This window comes from Musca vetustissima, unplaced genomic scaffold (genome assembly GCF_032173495.1).
Source record: "Musca vetustissima isolate MV318-11 ecotype Yass unplaced genomic scaffold, APGP_CSIRO_Mvet_v1 utg704, whole genome shotgun sequence".
Taxonomy (NCBI): domain Eukaryota; kingdom Metazoa; phylum Arthropoda; class Insecta; order Diptera; family Muscidae; genus Musca; species Musca vetustissima.
Genome location: NW_026876336.1, coordinates 408,291 through 427,779, shown reverse-complemented (window position 1 = coordinate 427,779; position 19,489 = coordinate 408,291). Strand labels below are relative to the sequence as shown.

The 19,489-nt window shown below is 36.1% G+C and overlaps 4 protein-coding genes across 4 annotated transcripts; 2 read left to right on the top strand and 2 right to left on the bottom strand.

Annotated features, from left to right (window-relative positions):
• Window positions 1–83: 83 nt before the first annotated feature.
• Window positions 84–3,125, bottom strand: LOC133320924 (fumarate hydratase, mitochondrial-like). Its single transcript, XM_061530034.1, has 4 exons — window positions 3,012–3,125; window positions 1,276–1,608; window positions 414–1,218; window positions 84–351 (listed from the first exon to the last, which is right to left on the bottom strand). Exons 1-4 carry the CDS (start codon window positions 3,093–3,095, stop codon window positions 89–91), a joined length of 1,485 nt encoding a protein of 494 aa, XP_061386018.1. The 5' UTR covers window positions 3,096–3,125; the 3' UTR covers window positions 84–88.
• A 947-nt stretch (window positions 3,126–4,072) lies between these two features.
• Window positions 4,073–6,356, top strand: LOC133338914 (protein crooked neck). Its single transcript, XM_061547043.1, has 3 exons — window positions 4,073–4,108; window positions 4,166–5,138; window positions 5,197–6,356. Exons 1-3 carry the CDS (start codon window positions 4,073–4,075, stop codon window positions 6,354–6,356), a joined length of 2,169 nt encoding a protein of 722 aa, XP_061403027.1.
• A 445-nt stretch (window positions 6,357–6,801) lies between these two features.
• LOC133338913 (zinc finger MYND domain-containing protein 11) lies at window positions 6,802–9,243 on the bottom strand. The gene is made up of 5 exons (XM_061547042.1): window positions 9,093–9,243; window positions 8,071–9,030; window positions 7,237–8,012; window positions 7,016–7,168; window positions 6,802–6,956 (listed from the first exon to the last, which is right to left on the bottom strand). The coding sequence occupies exons 1-5, from the start codon at window positions 9,241–9,243 to the stop codon at window positions 6,813–6,815; spliced, it is 2,184 nt and encodes a 727-aa protein (XP_061403026.1). The 3' UTR covers window positions 6,802–6,812.
• A 2,381-nt stretch (window positions 9,244–11,624) lies between these two features.
• Window positions 11,625–19,108, top strand: LOC133338912 (cell division cycle 7-related protein kinase). The gene is made up of 4 exons (XM_061547041.1): window positions 11,625–11,961; window positions 14,018–14,240; window positions 17,410–17,981; window positions 18,051–19,108. The coding sequence occupies exons 1-4, from the start codon at window positions 11,625–11,627 to the stop codon at window positions 19,106–19,108; spliced, it is 2,190 nt and encodes a 729-aa protein (XP_061403025.1).
• The last annotated feature ends 381 nt before the right edge of the window (window positions 19,109–19,489 follow it).

The window sequence follows — 19,489 nt, the reverse complement described above, 5'->3', positions numbered from 1 at the left end:
CAAATTTTATTTAGCAAAAAAATTTTAAATCCTTATGTTGACAAATTTAAATAAATACATTTTTAATTATATTCTTTTTAAACAACATTTACTTGGGGCCTAACATATCTTGTGGTCTGACCCATTGAGCGAATTGTTCTTCGGTTAGATAACCCAATTTAATGGCCTCCTCCTTAAGGGTGGTACCATTTTTGTGGGCAGTCTTGGCAATCTTGGCGGCCTTATCATAACCAATGTGGGGATTCAGGGCGGTAACCAACATCAGGGATTCATTCATGATTTTGTTAATGCGATCGCGATTGGCTTGGATACCTTGTACGCAGTTGGCAGTGAAGGTGCGGCTTCCATCAGCTAAAAACAAAATTATTAAAAAAAATTGTAAAGAAATTAACAAAAAAATATTTCTCACTTACACAACAAACGAATGGAACGCAAAACATTGGAAACAACCAAAGGCTTGAAAACATTCAATTCGAAATGACCATTGGAACCACCCACAGTGACAGCAACTTGATTACCCATAACTTGAGCAGCAACCATGGTCATGGATTCACACTGGGTGGGGTTGACTTTGCCGGGCATAATAGAGCTACCAGGCTCATTTTCGGGCAACATCAATTCTCCCAAACCACATCGGGGACCCGAGCCTAAGAAACGAATATCGTTGGCGATTTTCATGAGACTTACGGCAATGGTATTCAAAACACCATGCACTTCCACCATGGCATCACGGGCAGCCAAAGCTTCGAATTTATTGGGGGCAGTGACAAAAGGCAATCCGGTCAATTGGGCGATTTTGGCAGCGCACTTTTCGGCAAAACCAATACGGGTATTGAGACCAGTACCGACAGCAGTACCACCCAAGGCCAATTCATAGACACGTGGCAAACAGGCATCAATACGGTCCAAGGCATAGGCCATTTGTTGGGCATATCCACTGAATTCTTGACCCAATGTCAGGGGAACAGCATCCATGGTGTGGGTACGGCCAATCTTAATGATGTCCTTGAACTCCTCAGACTTGGCCTTGAGGGCATCGTGCAAGATTTTAATGGCGGGTTTAAGGTTGTTGTTCAATTCCAAAGCAACCGAGATGTGGATGGCGGTGGGGAAGGTGTCATTGGAAGATTGGGATTTGTTGACATGGTCATTGGGATGGACTGGATCCTTGGAACCCAACTTGCCGCCCAACAGTTCAATAGCACGATTGCTAATGACCTATAGAATTACATAACAATCAGAAAAGACAAACAAAATCGCTTTTCAGCCTCTCACCTCGTTGACGTTCATGTTACTTTGGGTACCGGAACCGGTTTGCCAAATAACCAATGGGAAATGATCATCATAAAGCTTTCCTGAGATCACATCATCAGCAGCCTTTGAAATAGCTTCACTTATCTTGGGATCCAAACCGAATTCCTTGTTGACCTCGGCGGCGGCTTTCTTCAAGATACCCATGGCTTGAATGACAGGCTTAGGCATACGTTCCGTGGGTCCACCAATGGGGAAATTAATTTGGGAACGCATTGTTTGGGCGCCATAGTATTTATCACTTGGTACTTTCAGTTCACCGAAAGTATCGGTTTCAATGCGATAATCTTGAAGGGCCTAGAACGAAAATGTTTTTTTTTTTTTCATTTTAGTTATGTATTTTGCAAGGCAAGTAGATCTTAATCTTTGTTATAGTGACTAAGTATGATTATTGCTGCTGCTCACCATTCCTTTAGCAAGTGTAATGCAATACTAAACGTTCCGTTTTTTTATTGTTATATCACACACAGTGAAAAATGAGTGACTTTGGTTTCAAATTTCAAAGTCAACAAAAAATAAAATAAAATGGAAATTTAACTCAAGAGATAATTTTGTTTTATTTCATATCAGCACTTGTACTGCTATGAGGATTATCAGGGTATCATTTTATTGTATGTTGTTGTTGTTTCTATTTGCTACTCAAGAACCAAAATTACTACTGAAGCAGAAAAAAACTCGCATAATTTAGAATTTCATTATCAAACCGGTTAATTGATCTTTTTTGAAGTGCTAAATGGTGTGTTTTTGTAAACAGTTTAATGTGAGCCATCATCGATTGTTGTTTTTGTATAGGGTCTATTCATTTTGATTGAAATAATTTGAAATAGATCGAAGCGAAATTAATTATTTGATCTTAAACTATTTAATGGAATTTATTCCAATATTTTCGATTTTTATCACGCCAAAATTCATCACCATTTAATCACATTTTCAATTGAACAATGCCATAGAAATCGGAAATGAATTAAACAACAGTATTGTTTTGTATGTAAACAAAGTGAAAACAGGATGAGATCTAAAGGTGAGATCGAAATATAAAAACAATTACAAATTGTTAATTCGAGAATATACATAACGATTATAGAGGCTTTCGGATTAAAGCAAAACTTATGAATGGATGGTATACCTATCAAACACACAGGTGCTTGGCGGATGTGTCCCAACCTGTATACTTAACCGATTAATGTCAGCAAAAAGAGTATAATCCGAAATCAGGATTATATTTATTCCTCAACACTACGACAATCGTTTCTATTACCGGCATCTATAAGGTTTTGTGTGTGCATGTGTATAACTATGTTTATATTTAAAAAAATAATAAATATAATCAAAAACGATGCCCCCACAATCCCCACAATAACCACAAGTGGATGTGTATGTAGTACAAGTACCGGCTTTTTTTATTTAGCACCCAGAGACATTTGCAAAAATTGTTGTTATTGTAGCCGCCCGTCACTGATTATCATAACCACCAATAAGCCAGAAAAAGTGAAAACGATGGTAGTTTTTTCCACAGATTTTCTTCTGCACACATTCTCCAAGATACTCATTAGATAACTTTTAACTAAAGTAGAACTTATACAATTGATTGCAATAAAACATTTCATATTTTTTTCTGGATATAACGATATTACATAATTTAAAAAAAGAATAAAAAATCATATTGGAAATCATAAGGAAAATGCCAAATACACTCTTACCATAACGGATGTGTTGATCCAGCGTGTTTTGCCAAACTGTTGCACAGCCCGGACAGAAGAACGCTGCAATAGTTGGAACACCATTTTTATTTCGTTTTTTCTCTTTTATTTTTTGCAAAAAAAATAATCCTAAATCCCCCTCTACTATTCAGCCGATTCACACAAACAACTGCTGATGAGAGCTGTCAAACCATACGATGGCACTATCGATATTATTTAAGTGGGAAAATATATCGTTTGATAGTTTGTGCTATCGATAATATCGGTTGCCTTTCAGAAGGCTTGAATTATTTATCTTGAATCTTTTTTATTATTGAAAGCAAAAAAGGCGATACTACTACGGATTTGTATTTTATTTTTTATTTGTTGAAAAAAAAAAACTTCCTTTTTCAAGCGCTTTTGATGTTTAATTTGCTTTCCAAATTTCAAACATTAAGCGTGGTTTTATATTTGCCGGGATCGGGATCGGTGTTGAGAGTCTCTCTCTCTCTCAGTGGTAAATTGTGAATTGTGTTGGAAAACATTGCCACAGGTAGGAACAAAAAAGTACGAAAAGGTACCTAAAATTCTACTTCAAATGATAAAATCATAATTATCGAGAAATATTGGCCAATATTTATACCAGTTGTTTGCATAAATAATATATGTTATAATTTAAGCGTAAATGTATTCACGAATAATAAAAAATATAATATTTGTTTTGGTACGTTTATGTCAATTCGTACCTTTTGTGAACAAAAAGTACGCTTGTTACAAAATTAAAAATAGCGCAACTCTAATTACTCTCTCAAGAGAGAGAAACTCTCAACACCGATCCCGATCCCGACAAATATAAAACCACGCTAATGCATGCACCTACGCTATCGTGTAAACCTATGCTAACAAACGACATCGATAATTAACATAATTGACATCGATTGTCAGTTGATTTGTGTTGTTTTTTTTTTTTTTTTTTTGTACAACGTTTAGCATAGTGAGGTTTTCACTCTGTTTTGTTTTATTTTTATAAAACTACTAATAAATATTCCACAAAAATAGTAAAATAAATTCCAAATACCAATATGGAACGACCACAAAAAATGCCCAAAGTGGCCAAGGTAAGTTTTGCCAAAGCAACCAACACGAATACCCCCTTTTATCTGCCTTTATTTTAGGTCAAGAATAAGGCACCCGCCGAGGTGCAGATCACGGCCGAGCAATTGCTCCGGGAAGCCAAAGAACGTGATTTGGAAATTTTACCACCACCTCCCAAGCAGAAAATCTCTGATCCAGCAGAATTGGCCGATTACCAACAACGAAAACGTAAAGTTTTCGAAGATAATTTACGAAAGAATCGCATGGTCGTAAGCCATTGGATTAAATATGCCCAATGGGAGGAATCGCAAAAGGAAATTCAACGAGCCCGTTCCATTTGGGAGAGAGCTTTGGATAATGATCATCGCAATATTACCATTTGGCTGAAATATGCCGAAATGGAAATGAAAAATAAACAAGTAAATCATGCCAGGAATTTGTGGGATCGGGCGGTGACCATTATGCCACGAGTCAACCAATTCTGGTATAAATACACATATATGGAGGAGATGTTGGAAAATGTGGCCGGAGCCAGGCAGGTGTTTGAACGGTGGATGGAATGGCAGCCAGAGGAGCAGGCTTGGCAAACTTATGTGAATTTTGAATTGCGCTACAAAGAAATCGATCGCGCCCGGGCCATATATGAACGTTTTGTTTATGTTCACCCTGATGTTAAGAACTGGATAAAATTCGCTCGCTTTGAAGAGACTCATGGTTTTATACATGGCGCCCGTCGTGTATTTGAGAGGGCTGTTGAGTTCTTTGGCGATGATTACATAGATGAACGTTTGTTTATAGCATTTGCCAGATTCGAGGAAGGCCAAAAAGAACATGATAGAGCACGTGTCATTTATAAATATGCTTTGGATCATTTGCCGAAAGACAGAACCAAGGAATTGTATAAAGCCTATACGATACATGAAAAGAAATATGGTGATAGGGCTGGCATTGAGGATGTTATTGTGTCCAAACGGAAATTCCAATATGAACAGGAGGTTGCCTCAAATCCCCAAAACTATGATGCATGGTTTGATTATTTGAGGCTGATTGAGGGTATGTGTTTTTTCTTTTTGCTTCTAAATTATTATTCATTGTGATCTGATTGTTTTAGGTGAGGGAGATGCTGATGTCATACGGGAGACCTATGAACGTGCCATAGCAAATGTACCACCGGCTAATGAAAAAAACTATTGGCGCCGTTATATTTATTTGTGGATAAATTATGCCCTGTATGAGGAACTCGAAACCGAAGATGTGGAAAGAACCCGTCAAATCTACAAAACCTGCCTTGAATTAATACCCCACAAAAAGTTCACCTTTAGTAAAATTTGGTTAATGTATGCCCATTTCGAAATTAGATGCAAAAATTTACAAAAAGCCCGCAAAACCTTGGGAATGGCAATTGGCATGTGCCCAAGAGATAAACTTTTCCGTGGATATATTGAATTGGAAATTCAGTTGCGTGAATTTGACCGTTGCCGATTGTTATATGAAAAGTTTCTGGAGTTTGGTCCAGAAAATTGTGTCACCTGGATGAAATTCGCCGAATTGGAAAATCTTTTGGGTGACACCGATCGGGCAAGAGCAATTTATGAACTGGCCATACAACAGCCACGTCTAGATATGCCAGAATTATTGTGGAAGGCCTATATTGATTTTGAAGTTGCCCAAGGCGAGTTTGAATTAGCCCGTCAACTCTACGAACGTTTGCTGGAACGTACCCAACATGTCAAGGTGTGGATGTCATATGCTAAATTCGAATTAAGCTCACAGTTGGAGGGAGAAGAGGATCAAGAAATGAATGTTCGCTTGGCACGTAGAATTTATGAAAGAGCCAACGATATGCTGAGACAATTGCAAGATAAGGAATCTAGGGTTTTGTTATTGGAAGCTTGGCGTGATTTTGAACGGGAATCGGGCGATCAACATAGCCTGGAAAAGGTCATGGAGAAAATGCCAAGACGTGTCAAAAAACGTCAAAAAATTATTTCCGAGGCGGGTGTGGAAGAAGGTTGGGAGGAGGTATTCGATTATATATTTCCCGAGGATGAAATGGCCAGGCCGAATCTTAAATTGTTGGCAGCTGCCAAAATGTGGAAAAAACAAAAGGAAACAGTTCCGGAAACTGACAGCAGTAAGGCATCTGAAAATAACGAAAATTCCCAATCAGATAGCCAAGAAAAGGAACAACAAAGTAATGAAGATGAGACAGCGGAAGATCAATCAAATAACCAACCAACGGGAAATGATAAAAGTCCCAATGCTGTATAAATTTAAATTGTCCCAAAATCATTGTTTATATTTAAGTTTTATAATAAAGTTTATTATTAATTTCGAATACAGTTCCAATTCGTATTTATTTTATTTCATGATCTACGAAATGTTTACATGACATGACCAACTAAATACCTAAATATAGATAATAGTGTAAGTAGATATATATACACACTTTCCTTGATATATGTATAGTAATGTTAAAAGCTATGTTATATTTCTTTATATATTTTATATTAATTTCAACACAATGTGGTATTTGGATAATAGATTTGAATTCAATTCAAAATTGTCCAACACTTTTTTTTTAAATTATTATGTCCTACACTTGATATTAACTTCTTGCACTTTAAAAACAATATTCAACATTATGGTAAAAAATACATCGTGATTAAACTATAAGGCAAAAGAAAAGGAAAAGAGACTATAAAGTACGTTAAAAAAAACAATGTATTATGGGCTTGTATTGGATCCATTGGTAGGATTTTTACAAACTTTACTGTGACCATCCTTCCAATGTCGAGATTGACATACTTCGGAACAGTAGGCGGCCCGGAAACAACACAAATAGATGGCCTCTTCTAGGCACCAATAACACTATAAACAGAAACATGGATTATATCATGCCAGATATATACCGTAAGAGAGATACCTACCCACTGCTTGCGCTTCAATATTTTACGTTCAAGTTCCTGCTTTTTAATTGTTTCCTTAAGTTTTTGTTTTTGGGCTTCGAGTTTTTCATTTTTCTGTTTATATTCATTAATTATTTTGCGTGCCTCTTCCATTTCTTTAAGCATTGTGTCCAGCTAAAAGAAATAAACGTTTTTTAATAAAAAAAACTTATAGAATTGAATTCAGATTTTCTCCATCCTACCACTTCTTCTGGATCATTTGTTGTATCCTTTTTCTTTGATTTTCTAGTCGACCTTTTCTCTTTACTGCCGCTGCCATTTTTGTTAGCCTGATTAAATGGAGGATAATTATGGACCTTCAGACGTTTCACAGAAACGGTCAATTCTGGACATACTATACTTGATTGACTATTACTCATTGGCCGTGACGAACTGACCGTTGACCCAGTATATTGTGATGTATTAATGGGAGCAAAATCATCCTCAACACTGCTGCTAACTATGGCAGATTTCCTCCGTTTTCCAGGACGTTTTTCTTGAAAAATAGCTGCAGTTGGATTACTACCGATTACTGTTCGTATAACCTTTTCTGTTTCCAGGGGATTTGCATGAAAACTAAACAAACTCGGGGGGTATGTTGACAGCAATTGATGATATCTCAATTCTTCCATGGCTTTTTTAATTGCCGGACTGTTACCCAGTTTGAGAGATTTTACATCCGAATCAATGGGTTTAATGTGACGTACATCTATCAATGCCCTAGAATGGGAACCGCCAAAGAAACGTACATCGAATTTATTGTTCGGTAAGACGCGTATAACTTTCGCCGGCCAATAGGGGAATCCACTGTGTTTGGCATACACCAATTCATGGCGCTGGACACACGGTTTGGCAAACCATATAACCGAATCTTTTTCATGTGAATAACGGAAACAGTCGGGACAGCGTCTTATCTCAGAGAGATCATGGGCCACATCTCTCAGCAGCCATTTGGTCGATTCAAATTCTGTACTATAAGCTGAAATTAAAAAGATAGATATTACTTAGGGATCACTTAAAAATATCGTTTTACATACGCCCAAAAAATACACCCATATTATGTTGAATATCCATTAGATCCACCAGAAATTCCGTAAGAAAATTATATTCATTTCGCTGCATTTTGATGTCGATATCTGTTAAACGCTTGATCGGCGAATACAACAGCAGGTGATTAACCAGATTTATTTCTTTGACATTTAAACGTTTCGATGTCAGATATTCCCGCACATCATGAGTCAACCATTCTCTGTTATAGGTAAATGTGAAATTGATTAAATGGCTCAATTCATCGGGTTGCAGATTTGGTGGATTGTTGAGATGAGCCCGCTTTAATAGCCTACAACAAGTACACAATTCCATATCTTGATGATCCTCTTCATCGTTGGGTGAAATCTCACTTTTATACGAGACATTTGAGGCTGTTGTATTGGGACGTCGTCGTCGATTCGGTGGACGAATTTCACCAATACACACCACATCCACTTTGCTTTTACTTTCCAAATCATCCAACAAAGGTTTGGGTTCCGGTTGACTAATATAAGTTACGTCGAGTATTTCAATGTCCTGTTTTGGCGCCTGATCCGTAGTGATGCGCTGTGAAGAATTGGGCCTCACATCCGGTTCCGAGCCCATTGCTGTAGAACAGCGTGCTAGTGTGTCTGCATCCGATTCTGTATCGGAACTAAAGGCGGGTAGTCGATTTTTCTGTTTCTTCGAAGAGGGTACAGTATAGTTGGGTCGTTCGGGATTCTTACGGTAACACAGACGATGGAAAGAACGCCAGCATTGTGTACAATTTTCCAGTATACCAGGCAGATGACACTCAAAACAATACCAATCGTGTGAAGAGTCCACCCGAACTTCTTGAGAATTGGGTAGACGTACACGTTTTATGTCCGCTGCTGTTGATCGCGGACGGGGAGATGCAGCCGCAGTTGTCATTGGCATGAGAATGCCATCACTTAAGGCATTGAGTATTGTTTCCTTGGCATTGGCTGAAAGCAATAAAAACAACTTCAGCATTGAAGCGGTTATAGAAAGTTAATTTTTAACATACATGGTGTATATCCTCCACTGATTAATGCATCAGTTAGCTGCTCTATTGTACAGGAATCTTCACGACCATCATCCGTTGTTGGGGAGCAGCCAGGAAATCGTAATTGTAGTAAAAAATAACGAAGACACTCTGGGTGGGCTTTTCGCGACATTTCTGTCATTTTTCAAAGTTAAACATGCACAATGATGTAGAAAACTTTCTATTCTTTGCCTAATGAACTCCTGGACGCTTTATATCTGTTTCGCGATTGTTGTTTTGCCACTGAAATCCATTGATTTTCTACAGTAGGGTTGTGATAAACGTATTTGAATTCGATAAATAAAAAATCGCTTTATATCGATAGCAATTAAAACAACGGAGTTCTTATGGTGCAACTACGGCGTTGTCAACATGCATATAACAACGCCTTCACACATTAACATTTCAGTATGGCTCGGTTCTCTGACTGCGGCTGCTGTGAGTGTGTGTATGTGTAAACAATGCGCGGTTCTCATTTAGTCGCCATCCCACCTCATTCGTAAACTTTCGGTTATGCCACTTTGAGTCCATCTTTATCGGTCATTTTGTTTTCTCCTCCCATTCGTTAGCTGATGGAACGTTTTTCAAATTTTCTTCTGTCGGTAAGCATGTGTGTTATGAAGCGGGAAAATGGAATTTGCCAATCAACAAAAAACAATTAAAAAATTACAAGATCATTGTCAAGACTTAGAGGCCGATATTGAACATGTTTTGTCCGAACGGAGGGCTTATTTGGAGAAGCAAAAAAAGCTGCTAGAGCGCCTTAATAATGTCCAAGGCAATATTGAAAAGGCAATGACGGAAGAACATGAATTGTCGAATAAAGTGGATTCAGGTGGAACGATGCTTGGACGCTTATTCAAATTACAATAAAAATGTTAATATACAATTTATTTTTGCAGTTAAAAAGGCCAGCACCGAAAGCGAAGAGGATTTCCTGCAAAAAGTTTGTCTTATACTGGGCTTTCAGATATCAAAACGAGTAGTAGAATCGAAAACAATAAGCAGAAAGGTTTGTAAGGTTTGTTAACCAAACAATTGTGGAAATAATTAAAAATTATGTTCTTCCTTAATAGCTCCTCTATGATAAGGATTGCAGTGTTACGCTAAATGAAATAAATCAACTTTATGATCTTGTCGAAACCTTTCCACCACATCCAGAATTTGTGGCCATACGTAAATTCTTGAAAAATTCTCAAGATTTGGGAGTGTTGTTAAGAACGATGAAAGACTTTTTTGATAACAATCGCACTATTAATCGTATTAAATAAATCATAGATTTTTGTATATAAGATTTGTGTTTATTTTTCATGATATATATGATATGTGAATGCGCAATGTATAAATTAACAGTGGAACCCCGCTATATTAGCGGAAGTCTTACAACTATTTACACCTACGCAACAGTGTGTACTTGAAAAATATTTTAGTCCTGTTTCCAATACAAAAACATCACATTCGACACATAAGCACTTATCTGGGAAACTCCTGGGACCACTCCTTTTCATTTTGGTCGGAGGGGCAGACCAATTTGATATGTTCCCGCAGTACAAGAATCCACTATGTTTTACTTCGATAACGAATTTTTCTTTCTGATATCGAAGGAAATAGTAAAATCTTGTAGATTCTTGCAAGACGGGAACACTGACGTTAATACAGCCAAACTAGTAGATTCTTGCAGTACGGGAACAGACCAATAATAAATAATATACATTTTTTTTAAATATTAATTATTTCTTAGAAATAAATCTCTTTGTTGGTGTAGATTGCCACAGAGCTCTTGATTTCTGATCGATAACAAAATATCGATGTTACTTTGACATATCGATTTTGCTTACTTCATGCCAAAACTCGACTTATATATCCCTATACCATTCATTGGCAAACGACAGTTTGCGAGGAAGCGTCAAGCGTCCGGTTCCGAAGAAAATTTTTAGTGTAAATAAATTAAATTAGAGACGGCTAAAAGCAACTTAAAGAAAATGCGTGAAACTCATTTGTATTCGAACAGCTGCTGAAGGAACAAGTAGAAAATTTGTTTTAGTAACCTTTATTTCTCTGTTGTTACAAATTGAAAAAAAAGAAGCAAACCAAAATATTTTTTATCGCAAATTGCTCAATTGTTTGGAAGTGTGAAAAATAAATTTCATTTTTCCGAAATATACTAGAATATGTGAATATATTTTTGTTGGTTGGAATATCCATCTATCCATGTGATATAGGTGAATGAAATAAGTGCGAAATTTATCAGTAATCAAATTAATGCATGCATGTTGCTAAAGGAAGCAGAGGGTAAAGAAGTGCAAAGTCGTTGCGGTCGGAGAAACCTCAACGTTTTTCGACATTGGCATTGTGGCTAATGAGAAGAAAAAAATTAGTTGTGTCTAACCAGAAGTGTTGACCATAGAGTATTGGCCCAACAATAAAAAAAAGTAAATTGATAAGTCAAGAGCCCTGTGCCATTCCTAGTGTATTGTTGTAACCAAAGAAGTTCCAGTTCCGGTTCCGTCAAAAATGGAAAGAAAGTTACGAAATTCGTTTAACCTCAAAGGTGCTACAACTACCTCAATATCTAGCCCACAGACTCCCCAACAACAACAACATCTTCATCATCATGGTACAAGGCAACGAACTGCCGCCACAACATTGCAACAGCCGGTCTATAAAAGCCCAGTGACTACAACAACAACACCACATATTGTCTCAGAACCAGTGCAAAAAAATCTCAATAACAACAACAACAATGAAGTTTCTACAGCTATGACACCAGCTGCTTTAGATGAACAGCAACAGCAGCAGCTGGCAGTGACGACAATCCCTGCCAAACCCTTAAGTCGTAATAAAAACGAAGGTACGTTACGGGCTATTAACCCCCTGGTCCTTACTTAAAGAAAAATGCCTTTTGTTTTTTTTCCTTCATTGTTTCTTTTTTAATTTTTTTTTGAAAGATGACGTTTCTTTTTTTGTGGCTTGCAAAAACAAATTTGTCCTTTATTTGACTTTTTGCTAAAAATTTTTGAAATGAAATCGAATTTTTTTGTTAGCACCTTTTTGTTAATTAAAATGATTGGAGGGGTCAGGGAAGAAAGAGGGGGTGTGAGCTTGCTGGTCAATGGAAACAAGGTGTTGATGTAAAATAGTTAGTTTGGTGGCTGTATGTATGTGTATGTTTAGCTGTTTTAACATTTAATTTCGCAGTAATTTTTTACAGCCTAGGTAATGAGACTAATATGGAGGAACGATGTAAAAAAATCAGGGTATTATGCAGGGAAATGTTTAATGGCAAACTTTGAGGGCCAATTGTCTATTGATTATAGCTGAAAGATCTTGATGGGAACCCCGTTTTGGAAACTAGGAATGATTTGGAAGATGGAAAAAATAATTCGCTAATACATACCTCAAGGGAAAGGCAATATTAAAGTAGAAGTAGGAATAAGATAGATATGAACAACTTCTCGAGGTATAAGAGGATTAGGAGGAGTACAAAATCTAAAGTTTATCCCCTTTGTCTATTGAAACTCCCTCAAGGGGCACTTTTTGATTTGTAACGTATTGATTCTATAGAAAAATAATTATTTGTTTTGTGGTAACCTCCTCAAGGGAGATCTACATACCATGAAAATAGGAGTATAGCCCAGTTTTCTTGGCACAAATATAAAATTGTAGGACCTTCATAGCAGATATTCCATTCGAAACTCCGAATATGTCACTGTTTTAATGAAGCATGTTGCATACACGATGCTTATAGGCATGTTGCATAAAAGCTTTGTATAGATCCGATTTGTTTTTTTAATATATTATTAATTTATAATAAAGATTTTTGGAAGACATCTTTTGGTTCTACCATGATGGTCAAATATAATGTTCTAATATTACCCCAATTAAAACAATTTGCCATTAAATACTCGAAATATATTTTTTAATTTATTAAAAACTTAAATACCCCTCCTTCTCTTTTGGCAAAAAAATAATCAAAGTCATTTACCTACCCCCCTTCCATGGTTCTGCTTATCGCAAAATGTTTTCATTTTATAAATACAGTATCTAATAATAAATTATTTATGTAAATACCTATGTACATTATTTCACTGCCATCAACTACCTAACTAGCCAAGTTATATTGATAAACAAAAATTGTATTTGTTGCTTAAATAAACAGATGATATGTATGTAGCTTAAAAAGAATTCACATGATTTTGGTATTCAATTTTGTTGTGTGTCGTTGAAAAGCATGAGATTTTTATTAATTAAATTGTAAAGATTTTAAGAAAATATATAAGAATAAGAATTCTGAGGCTTGTGGGAAAGGCTTCTAGTAAATATTGTGCAATATTTAATGTAATAGATTAGGGAACAATATCGTTGATCGATTGCCGAAGAAAGTCGATTTGACAATGAAACCTTTTCTTTTCGATTACGAGAATATTGTTGATTAATCTGCCTATAATGATATTTCTCTTCTTATGATTAATGATACATGCTCATAGCCGGAATTAGAGTATTCCGAATCTTTAACATTTGAAGTTATAATAGCACTGAAATTCAGCTTCCATCTTTGCATGACTTCTTTGAAAAAAATATGTATAGTGTTCATAATGATCTATTCAACCCTTCCCTTTTTTTCGCAAATTCTATTTTGTGGCTTAGCCATTTGGCCAATAAATATCACTATATGCTTAAAACTACAAACATGTACATCGCAATGTACAATGTACATGTACATAAAAATCGTCTTAAAGCTATACAATTCAATCGTAATATAAGGATTTGAAATAACTGACTACAATGCAAAAATAAAAAAATATATCAATTTTTTTATCTTAAAAAATATCCCCTTATGTTTTCTTGTGCAAATTAATATTTATATATTTTAATGTCTTTGTATTTTTCCTTGTTTTCCATTTCAGAAGCCATTAATGATTTGCGTACACGCATTCCTGAAATTGAAAATATTTTCGATATACACAGTCGCATTGGTAATGGCACATTCAGTACCGTACTTTTGGGTACACTGAAAAAAGAAGCAAATCTACCGGAAAATCAACGACGAAAATTTGCCATCAAACATCATATACCAACTAGTCATCCGGATCGTATTATGAAAGAGCTGCAGTGTATGGCGAAAATTGGGTAAGTTTCAAAAACAACACACATATATAGAAAAACTAATTCAAAAGGAGTTCTTTAGGATTGCCTAAAAAATAGAACAGTTCAAAAACTGCCTAAAAACGAGAATAGAAGGAAAAGGACTTAAGCCAGCAATTTCTGTCTATAGAATTCAATAGCGAAACTTTCCAAAAGGAATAGAGAGGGAAAAATAGAAGAAAAACAAAGGTGTTCTAAAACATTAAACTCTTGAGGAAGGAATTAATTCAAATTCTCTATAGATAATATCGCTAGGATCCTCATACATATAGAACAAGTAAAAGAAGACGTTAAGGGGGATCGACCGGAATTTTTACAACATACACCATGAGGAATCAAAATAAAAAAAAATCGGATGATACCACATATATTTCTATAAATAGGATTTCAATAGGAAGTATTTCTCTAGGATTGCCTAATAGAATAAAACATTTTAAAATTGTCTCTCTGAAACGTTAATGTTTGACCCTCCTCAATTCCTTAGTCGATGGTCGATAGAAAACTTGATTTGAGATATTCTAAAGAAACCTAGATGTATAAGCAAATTGAGTCATTATTTCAGGTGGCTGATTAAGCATAGAAGTATTTATTAGCTCCACAATGTCAAGTACTTAGATCCGAAAAACAAATAATTACGAAATCCTATACCCCTTGGTTTCAGATAAAGACTTCCTCTCTGTAAATTATTTCATGTGTATCAAAGAGAGACCACCCAATTGTATTTTATTTGGAGTATAGCTAAATACTACCACAATATTCCGGTGGATATACATATATCCCCCAAAACACACGCACTCTATATATGTACATATCTATGATTTGTTTTTGTTTTGACTTTTTGGTGGATAATGGTCTCATTTATGTTTTACTTGAAATATCTAATTTTAGAGACGACTACCCTCAAAAATAATTGGCATTCTATGTGCATATATGTATACATCTATTTTGTATTTCGTTCATTTGCGTGACACAAGCAAGCAAGCTCGGCCGCACCACAGCAGGCGTTTTATTGTGTGGCGTCATTTGAATGTGGAATGTTTGTAGATACATATGTATCATCCACTCACATATGCACCATTTGATTTGCCTTTTACGTATTCTGTTTCGGATTTAATGTTGCCGGTTTAATGTTTTGCCGGTAAAAACTCTATAACACATGCAATTTTATATCTACCTAATTGTTGTTGGCTTGGCTGGCCGGCTGGTCATTCCCATCAAACTCCTTTTGTTTGCTTCTCTTTTACTACCTAATTTAAACAACAACAATAAGTAATAACCTTGATTTCAAGGTAATATTTGCATTACTTAGTTTGGGTAATTTGGAAAATGTAGGAGGATGTGGAATACATTTCCAAATTCATCGTTGTTTATGTCATCCTTTTCTTTGAGTAGCAATCGTAATGTATTGTATATTTTCCAAGAAATCAATAAGATGTCTATAACGTAAGTACACAGAGCGTGGGTTTCCTTTCCTTTAGATTTATTTTTAGTTGTAAATATTGCCACCACCACCGTCAACCAAATCGTTTCAGTTCATGTTGTAGATACAGGCGGCGGCAATTCACTCTCTCTGTGTTGTACGTCATGCAAAAAACGGCAATCGGCTGCTGTTGCTGTCGTTTTACCTACGTCATAGCACATTTGGACTTTTTGCGTCACAACAAAGAAAATTATCGTATTTTAGTTGTTATACACTGTGAGCGAGTGACTGGTTGGCTGACGAGTTGCTTGGTAATATAATGATTCCTAGCCCTGTTTCTATTGGTATGATGTGTCTGTATGTCTGTCGTATATGTATGTGCAATAGCCAAATAGGGAATACCTGACTATAAAAATAAGATAATTGTTATTACAGACTCGCGTGAATTTTGTTGTTGACATTGCAATAGTAAATTGTTATCATTAGAGAAATACGTATTCTATATATAAATATTTACGTATTTTTTTATTTAATTGAAAGTCTTGAATGCTTTTTAAATGGGGTATATTTAATTTGTTAGTTGTCAACGAGAGCCAGACACAGAGTACAGAGGGGGAGGTCACAAAGAAAACTATTTTTTGTGGTTAAACTAAATTGATTAGAACAAGTAAAAGAACACGTTTAGGGCGGAAGAGGAACAATAATAAAAAATCGGATGATACAACAAAAATTTCTATAAATAGGATTTCAATAAGCGTAATAGGTCCTCAAGGGCCACAAACATAAATAATGGGTGTTGGTGGAGTTCAATTTCCATTTTATTGGGAACTTTCATCATCGATCTATCGAGGGCCTCAATATACCCGAATCATTTGTATTTTGAAACAATTTCCGATATTTTGAAGGATATTGCACTGTAAAGTTGATTCCGTGGTAACCTTTTGGCCAGGTATCTCTGCCATTTAGTTTTGAAATTTCAAGTTTTAAAATTTCCCATCATTTTTATTTTAAATTCCCATCATCTAAATTTCTATCGCTGATATCCCAATATTCGCCATTTGAATAAAATGACAGCTGTTATTTACTTTATTACAATAAACAAAAAAATTGTTTAACTTGAATGCCTTTACCCCGTGTTAACCATTCCCTCTCCTAATACTTGTAGTATCCAGTATTATATTGCATATTTATCTTAGGTAATAAATTTTATATGCAATTAGAAGCAAATATATTTGTTTTTATTTTTTTATTAAAGGCTCCACGTGTTGCTGACAAAAGTCAATGTCTTTTAATTAGCAAAAAAGGATGTGGGGGAAGAGGTTATGAGGTGGTGCAGTATTTGTCTTTAGACAAACTTAAAATTTGTTTTTAAATATATAATAATAAAAAGTGAATACTCACCTAAATACACACATAGGAATGCTCATAAATATTTCTGTGTGAAAGTTTTTTGTTTGTTTGTTGCTGTGACGCATCTCACTCTTTGTGATCCACGATATAAGAACATGACTATTAAAAAATTAAAAAAGCGATACAATTGCAAAATACACAAACATATGTGGATATGTAGGTATTTATATTTCAAAAGACACGATTTATATTTTTGTTTTGTCTTGGTGTGCTGTGATGATAATTTAATTTAAACTAAAAGAAAATTATTTTATTTATTTTTATGCAAACAATCTAATAAATTCCAAATTTAATCCGTTTCTCTCCCCTCTCTTATCTTTCCAGTGGCACTGACAATGTCTGTGGCATCAACTGCTGCATCCGCTATAATGAATCTGTGGCATTTATAATGCCCTACCTATCCCATGATCGTTTCCACGATTTCTTTAGCCGCATGGATGTGGCCGAGGTCCAATACTATATGAAAAATCTGCTAATTGCCTTGCGTCACGTCCATCGTTTCAATGTCATACATCGTGATGTTAAGCCCAGTAATTTTCTATATAATCGCCGCAAACGACAATTCCTTTTGGTTGATTTTGGTCTGGCCCAACAGGTGGCGCCACCATTACAATCCGTCAACAATATACCACAATCTCCTGTCTTGCTGGGCAGCAAAGCCGCATCAATGTCTGCCCCAGGAACGGCTGCTGCTGCCTCGGAGGCTAAACGTATGCGTGAAAACGATGATAGCCACATTAAAAAATCAACAGATGGCAATACTGTGGCGGTGGCTGTGACTGGAGCCGGCGAGGTGGTCAGCGGCAATGCCAAGCGTCTACGATGCACCGGTCCCGCGGATTACCAGCAACTGGAATCTGTGGCGGCCAACAAGGCATCAGCCCTCTTAAATTCTGGTACATTAACAAAATCACCCTTTAAAATGCCCTTAAAACAAATTAATGTGATTCCTAACACTCTCGTAGGGTCGACAACAGCAACGACAACAAATAAAACAGCTTTAACCCATGCTGCTGCAGCTGCTGTAAGTGTTGTTGGGGCAACCAATGATTTAGTTATGGCGGGTATTAATGCGCGCAAATCCGGTGGGGGTAGTGTAACGATGAGTGGCCGTTTACAGCAAAAATTGCGTGCTCAGGGCGGTGCTGAAGCCAGCAGTAATCAACGCTCATCGTCAGTGGGGGGTGGTGCTGGTAACAAAAATCTTGTAACTCAGGGTTCAAATGGCACCACAAATGCCTCGGATACCAAATACAACACAAATCGTAATCTATCCAGTGCCAGTGGTCCAAAATGTTTCTGCTATGGCAATCCTCAAGTCTGTAATATCTGTCTGGTGAAAAAGGAGATTCATGCCTCGCGTGCTGGCACGCCTGGCTATAGACCACCAGAAGTTCTACTCAAATATCCTGATCAAACTACAGCGGTGGATGTATGGGCCTCTGGTGTTATTTTCCTATCGATACTTTCCTCCGTCTATCCTTTCTTCAAGGCCCCCAATGATTATGTGGCCCTGGCCGAAATGGTTACAATATTCGGTGATAAGGCCATACGTAAAACCGCTTTTATTTTGGATCGTTTGGTTACGTTGTCGCAGAAGACCAGGCCACTTGATTTACGTAAATTGTGTGTACGTTTTCGTAACCGCGTTAAATACAGTTCCCCCGAGTTGCTGAAGAAATATCAAAATTCCGATGGTACCTGTGAAGTTTGCAAAAACTGTGATCAATTCTATTTCAATTGTTTGTGTCTGGAGACAAGCTATGTTACCGAACCAATTGATGGCGATGATATATATCCGGCCAGTGCCTATGATTTACTGTACAGACTGTTGGAAGTGAATCCCCATAAACGTATTACAGCGGAAGAGGCTCTAAAGCATCCATTCTTTGAAGAATGCCATAACAATAACAACAATAATAATCATGCCACAGAATCAATAAAATCATCCCACACTACACCCTCCATAAGTTTAATGGCGGCGGCTGCTGCAGGTGATGCTGTAAATCAATCTCATGACTAAAAAGAAACAGTCATCCATTCAAATCCAGGCAGCATGATTTTTTCCTTAAATTTATTTTGTTGTATATAATTAAATTTGTTTTTGTAATTTTTGATGCTGATATTTTATCTAATTTTTGTTTGCAAATTTACCAAAGCTATTTTGTATTATAAAATATTTAGTGTTGTTGTTATTAGTTATTTAAAAATTACGCTTAACTCTAATTGCTGTAACATAATTTCCTTAGATTTTCCAATTGCACCAGTCATTTCATTTACATTCATTACACCACATTATTTCACACATCATCCATCCTTATTTTTCATATCCATTTTGCATGTAAATAAATCATCAAGATTTTTTTATAAACTATGGATAAATTATTTAAAAAGAAAAACAAAA